This window comes from Eurypyga helias, unplaced genomic scaffold (assembly GCF_000690775.1).
Source record: "Eurypyga helias isolate BGI_N326 unplaced genomic scaffold, ASM69077v1 scaffold22354, whole genome shotgun sequence".
NCBI lineage: Eukaryota > Metazoa > Chordata > Aves > Eurypygiformes > Eurypygidae > Eurypyga > Eurypyga helias.
The window spans coordinates 7,371-13,772 of record NW_010247152.1 but is presented as its reverse complement, the minus strand read 5'-3'; the positions used below and the strand labels follow the sequence as shown (position 1 = coordinate 13,772).

The 6,402-nt window shown below is 57.0% G+C and overlaps 1 protein-coding gene across 1 annotated transcript in view; it reads left to right on the top strand.

The window, feature by feature from the left end:
- Window positions 1-3,879: 3,879 nt before the first annotated feature.
- Window positions 3,880-6,402, top strand: part of LOC104508893 (proline dehydrogenase 1, mitochondrial-like) — a gene marked incomplete at its 5' end in the record, with an annotated part of 5,652 nt that continues 3,129 nt past the window's right edge. The window contains 6 exons of the mRNA XM_010150656.1: window positions 3,880-3,914; window positions 4,241-4,390; window positions 4,520-4,584; window positions 4,943-5,059; window positions 5,217-5,296; window positions 5,542-5,623. Coding sequence (XP_010148958.1) covers window positions 3,880-3,914; window positions 4,241-4,390; window positions 4,520-4,584; window positions 4,943-5,059; window positions 5,217-5,296; window positions 5,542-5,623 — 529 coding nt within the window. The remainder of the gene's footprint in view (window positions 3,915-4,240; window positions 4,391-4,519; window positions 4,585-4,942; window positions 5,060-5,216; window positions 5,297-5,541; window positions 5,624-6,402) is intronic.

Genomic DNA, 6,402 nt, shown 5'->3' with positions numbered 1-6,402 from the left:
TTTTGAAGGCTGGCTTCTTCCTCGGCCATGTGGCCATGGTCCAGGCACATTGCTCAGCATCCCTGCAAGGCTGAGCTGGTGCTGCTGGGCTGTGCCAGTACCAAGTGCTTCCTGCAGTTGACCAGCAAGGGTTTTCATGGGCAAGCTCTCCCTGCACCTCTGCTCTGCTGCTCACTGCTGGGGAAAGGGAACAGTGGTTTGTGAGAGCTGTCTGGGCTACCCTAGGCCCTCCCTCCTTTCCCAGAGCAGATTGCATGCGTGGGACTCCTTGCTAGGGGAGCTCAGCTGGTGCTGTCTGGGTCACTCCCACCCAGGAGAGCTTGACAAAGCTACATGCTGAACCCTGTGCCCCCCGATGCCACCCTACCTGAGCCCCAGCAGGATTTGTCCCGTCCAATGGGCAGGGGAAAAAAGTCATCCTGGCATCACCTGGGGATGTCATGGAGCAGGGACAAAGCCCAGGGGAGGTGTGGGGTGGCATTGGAAAGGCGGTGCTGGAACCTGCCCCATGCCAAGCATCACTCTGAGTCCTCGGCTCTGTTCAGGGGCAAAGCCCCAAGCAACTAGTGCTGCATGTGGTTGAGACGTGTGAGCAGGCCAGGGCACATGGCTGATGGGCTTGGGAGCTGGACACTTCATCCTGTGAGCACTTTGGGGCCTTACCCTGCTGCCAGCCAGGAAGCAAAGATACAAACAAGATGCAGCCAGCAGGTTTTTTTTGGCCTCCTGGGGCCATCTGCTGGTTTTCCCTCTGGCAGAGCCACTGTAGGTTTACCAGTGTAGCCTGCTCCTATGAGGCAAGCTGGAGATAACAGCAGGGAAACGCCCTTCCCTCCTCAGCAATGGGCCCTGGCAGCTCCTTCTAACAGGGTTTCTGGTTGGGAACAGCACTGTAACGTGGGCAGGCATCAGGTTATCCTGCCTGCTGCAGGCTCATGCCTGCCCTGCCTTGCCTGGGCTGGCATCCAGAGTTCTGCCTGCTTGTCCCAGGAGTGGCCCTTGGCCACGTGCTGGAGGCTGCTGCTGGGTTATGGTGACACAGCTGGAGAAAGGTGTCCTGGGAGCTGTTCCACTCATGGGACAGAGCGTGGGATGGGGGCTTCAGGATGGGTGCAGCCCTGGGTGGGGTGTGGAGAGGCCAGTGCTAGGCAGGGGCTTCTGCTCCCTGTGTGCGTGAAACAAGGAGCCCCCTGATAGTGGAGGTGGTTGTCATCCCCTTGCAGCCTTTGGGCTGTTGCTGGTCTGTGGGCATCCTGAGCCAGGAGATGGGTTGGAGTTGTGCTAACATGAGAAGGGACAATCCAGCCCCTGAGCACTGTCAGGCACCCTGAATAGCTCTGCCCCACAGCACGTGGACTTGGCTTCCTCTTGACTTCTTGCGTGGACACCTGATATCTGCCCCATCATGGGATTACGATCCAGCCCAGCCAATCAGCCTCCCAGAGCCACCTCCTCCCCTTCTGCTGCTCCCAGTGCTGCTGCCACTCATGCCCAGTGTTCTGCCTGCATGTGCTCTGGGTCTCTGAGATCATGAGGTGGTTTCTGTTTAGCCTGAAGCTGTGCAAGGAAGTCCCGCAGTGGTCCTGGGCTGGTGTGTGCTGGCAATTCATGCATGGGCCAAGCTTGAAGGACTCTCTACTGCCAAGGACTTTGCTTTATTCCTACCAGTAGAGTTTTAAGCATCATCCATAGCCCTGGTCTGGGCTTTGTGTGACCGTGGGTGGGTTTTTTCCTTGTGTGTAGTTCAGGGACAACTTCTCCCCTCATCCACTCTGCCAGACCTATCTGCTGACATGCTGTGCTCGTGGCACCCTCCTGGTAACCTTCAGGGCAAAATGATTATTGCCTACTTATTTCTGACAATGGGACCTTTGAGCTTCTCCCTGAGATGGCTCATTTGAGCCTGATCAAAAACTTCCTGAAAGCCCAAGGCTGCTGTGTCAGCTGGATTACCTTTCCCAGCAATCTAGCAGGTTGCATTTAGTCTTCATAACCTGCTTTACAGCATTTGGAGGGCTTGGTTTGTGCATGCTTTGGGGGAGTGTGAGCTCCTAGGTCCTGACCATGTCTTGCAGGTGGCTCTGTTCCGGTTACAGCTTGCCAGAAGTGTGTGAGCAGTGCTTGGAGATGTGTCCTGCTCTGGGTTTGCAGGAGGGCTGGCCAGGTATAAGCTGGGTTAAGTGGCACTTGGTTTAGGAATGGCTTTGCTGGCCAAGACTAATATTGCAAAGAAAGCAGATGATATTTAAGAAGAGCTATTTCTTCAGCTGGAATGAGCTGCTTTTATTTTGCTTGATGCAGAACAATAAAGTGAGCACTATGGCACTGCTTTGAATGCCCCCCTCGGGGATGAAGGGCTCAATGCAGTCTCTGGAGAGGGTGTGCTTGTCTGCAGGAACACAAACCACTTCAAATCTAAGGGTGCTGTTGCTAATTTAGTTGTGTGCATTCACCCTTGGTAGGTGAGAGGAGGCTTTGCTCCCTGTCCCTGGCGTCTCAGATGTTCTCTGGGGTTCAGAGCTGTGCTGTGGCTAGGACCTGCCCGCAGGACCCATCTCTCCTGACGTATCCTCAGAGTCCCAGCAGCGTGTCCAGCTGCAGCCTTCCCCTGCACCACGCTGCCTGCTCTGAGGGCGCCTTCCATTCACTGTGGGTTTCGCTATTGCATCTGATCCCTGGGTGTATGATGTCTCCTGTTTCCTTTCTCCCACCCCCTGTATTCAGGGACAGAAAACTTCCTGACCTGTCTTCCGGGTAACGAAATTGCAGAGCAGAGCCTGCTAGACATGGTCCCTGCTGCTCCTCATGAGCTCTGGCTGCTCCTGCCACAGTTCACGCCACACTTTGCTGTGCTTTGAGCAATTTGGGGCTGTTCCTGGCTCCAGGGAGCAGGAGGAAAGAGCTTGTCTCTGCTTGTTTATTCTTCCAGCTGCCCCTAATCCCAGTCACAGGGTTTCCATGTGGGAGAACATGTTTTGGGACTGTGCCACGTGCCTTTCTGCTCTCTTGTGTAAGTCCTCTGGCTCCAGGCAGGTGGCTTTGCTGCTTATCTCACAGTGTGCCTCCCCACTGTTGGGTACAGCCAGTTTTAGGACAGTGACTCTGGTCTCCTGGAGGAGATGGCTCTGCTGTCGCTCAGGGCTGCTCTCCAGGGGCTGGCAGTGTTCCTGGGTGACACCTCAGGTCTGCAGGCTGGATGTAGGGTGTCAGTGAGAAGAGAAGGCTTAGCTGCTCAGGCTCAAGGACCGTCTCATGACTTGGCCAGTGTCCCCGTGTGGCAAAGAGCTTGGGCTTGGAATGACATCTGAGGTCAGCTGGAGTTGAAGCTGGGATCTTGTCTGTAAGTTGTTGGCTAATGCCAAGGCGCAGAGGAGCGTGGGGCAGCTGAGCTGCAGCAGGGCTTCCCATGGCTTGATGAGTCCTGGGGGACCTTCTTGCTCCATGGTGTGGCTGCTGGTACGTGTTGGGTGAGCAGGTGTTGGGGTGAGGTTTGGTGCTCTACCATGATGAGGACCATGAGCTGGTGTGGTCAGAGCACCCAGCCCCACCAGGGCTGGCCTTGCCCTTACCATGGGGTGGACTGAGAGCAGCTTTGGACCCTGGGACAGAGCATCCTCCCCGTGCTGCCTCCGGGCCTTCAGGTAACGCTTACCTGGATGCTAAAACCCTCTTGCCCTCCGTGAGCAGGTTTGGGTCATCTGACAGGCCAGCAGAGCTTTTGCTGAGCAGCCTTTGTTCAATTGGTGATGGGATGGTGAGGGAAGAGCAGGGTCCAACACCAGGCTGGTGGCAGGGAAGACTCGGAGCAGCCCTGGCCAACAGCGGGGGGTTGCAAGGGGTTGCAGACCTGGCCCTTATCTTCCCTGTTTCTCTTCTTAGCTCCTGCACCTCTGCAGCCGAGAAGGAGATGGGAGGTGAGTGACCCAGCCTCTCCTGCTGACAGGAGGTAGCCTGAAGTTCCAGCTGCTCTGGGCACTGCAGGCCTGGTGTGGGGGAAGGACCCAGCTCCCACAGCCTCAAAGCATGAGCTGGAGGAAGAACATCTTGGTTCTTGGCCAGCCCTGCTCCTCAGCAAGGACTGAGTCCCTGCTTGGGCAACGGAGCAGGCAGGGCATGTTGCAGCAGCCCTCAGAGACTATTTTGAGGTCCAAGATTCCCCTAAGCATACAGCAGAAGTTCCTGGGAAAGCTTGTAGGAACTCAGGGCTTGTGTGACCCATCTCCATCCTCTTCTACTCCAGGAGCAGAGCAAAGGGAGAAGCAGTACAGAGCCCATAGGGGATTTGGAGATCGCCGTGGTGGGGTCATTAGTGCCCGCACGTATTTCTATGCTGATGAGGCCAAGTGTGACCAGCACATGGAGACTTTCCTTCACTGCATTGATGCCTCAAGTAAGTTTCATGTGTCCTGATGAGCCCCACTGTACGTGGGGACTGCACGGACCCTGCAGCCCACCACCGCACCTCCCTCTGCCAAAGCACCCTGTCTGTCGGGCTAGCTGTGTCTCTGGCTCCATCCAGGTGGCAGCTCAGAGGACGGCTTCTCGGCCATCAAACTGACAGCGCTGGGCAGACCTCAGTTCCTGGTGAGTGCCAGGGCTGTGATCAGGGCAGGGTGGGTCAGAGCCAAGACTGTGGACGATGCCGGTGCTTTGAGATGCCAGGCTTGCTGCAGTGTCATCTCTACTGATGGCAGAGAGGCTGTCCCCTGGGTGCCCGAGATCACCCTGGGGACCCTACCTCAACTTTTGGGACATATGAAGAGCTCAGAAGCTCAGAGGTCCCAACATGAGGGGTCTGTACTGCTGGGCTTGGCCAAGGTCGCTGCTATAGGGTCAGAGTCTTCTTCAGGCTGGGCACAAGCCTGAGAAGCCTTCACTGCAGGAGGCTTCGAGCTAACCAGGCTCCAGCCTGGGTGTCTCAGCTTGAGCTCTACCCCCACAGCTGCAGTTCTCAGAGGTGCTGGTGAAGTGGCAGAGGTTCTTCCATCAAATTGCTGCGGAGCAGGGACAGGCTGGGCGGGCAGCACTTGAGGTGAAACTGGAGGCGGAGAAGCTGCAGGTGAGGCAGGTGATGTCCGAGAGAGGAGGCTGTGCTGCTTGGGGATGTGCTGCTGCAGGTGGCTGGTGGCCATAGGCATCCCAGAGCAGCCCTGACCTGTACCTGGAGCAGTAAGACCCCTGTAACCCCTTAGCACTGATGGTCCTTTTGGTGACAGGAGGCTCTGGCTAACCTCGGCATCGTGACCAAGGCGGAGAGCCAGCACTGGTTCACAGGCGAGAACCTGGGTGTGAGTGGGTAAGCTACCTGAGACCTGGGGGGTGCTGTGGGGCTTTGTTCCTGGGGCAGTGGGGCACCAGCAAGGAGAGGTCTCCAAAGGCCAATGGTGGTTTGGGACAGCAGAGAGGAGGTGTGGGAGGAGGTGACAGAAAGGGTTGGGGTGGCACATGTGGTGCACCTGGCTTGCTGGTAGGAATCAGGAGCTAGTAGAGGCCCCCCTGCCCCTGCAAGACACCAGTACAGACCTGGCTCTCTTCTCCCAGCACTGTGGACCTGCTGGACTGGAACAGCCTGATCGACAGCCGCACCAAGCTCTCCAACCTGCTGCTCATCCCCAACATGCAGGTGGGTACCCATGTCTACCAACCCTGGAGTGGCCCCACAGGGAGGGCGCTGCTAGTGTGGGTCAGCCTGTCCCCATCACCTGTTCTGGTACCCTGCTGCTGCTGCTGCTGCAGTCAGTGTGCAGCAAGGACTCATTCTTCTTTGTAGTTGGCCATCCAGAGGGACCTGGACAGGCTGGAGAGGTGGGCCTGTGCCAACTGCACAGAGTTCAACAAGACCAAGTACAAGGTCCTGCACCTGGGTTGGGGCAATCCCAGCCCAAGTACAGGCTGGGCAGAGAATTGATCAGGAGAAGGACTTGGGGGTGCTGGGGGATGAAGAGCTGAACATAAGCCGGCAGTGTGCGCTGGCAGCCCAGAAAGCCAACCGTATCCTGGGCTGTATCCAGAGAAGTGTGGCCAGCAGGTTGAGGGAGGGGATGCTCCCCCCTCTACTCTGCTTTTGTGAGTTATCCCAGCCCAAGTACAGGCTGGGCAGAGAATTGATCAGGAGAAGGACTTGGGGGTGCTGGGGGATGAAGAGCTGAACATAAGCCGGCAGTGTGCGCTGGCAGCCCAGAAAGCCAACCGTATCCTGGGCTGTATCCAGAGAAGTGTGGCCAGCAGGTTGAGGGAGGGGATGCTCCCCCCTCTACTCTGCTTTTGTGAGTTCCCACCTTCAGTTCTGTGTCCAGCTCTGGGGCCTTCAACATAAAGATATCAACTGGTTGGAGCAAGTCCAGAGGAGGCCACAGAGATGCTCTGAGGGCTGGAGCCCATCTGCTATGGGGCGAGGCTGGG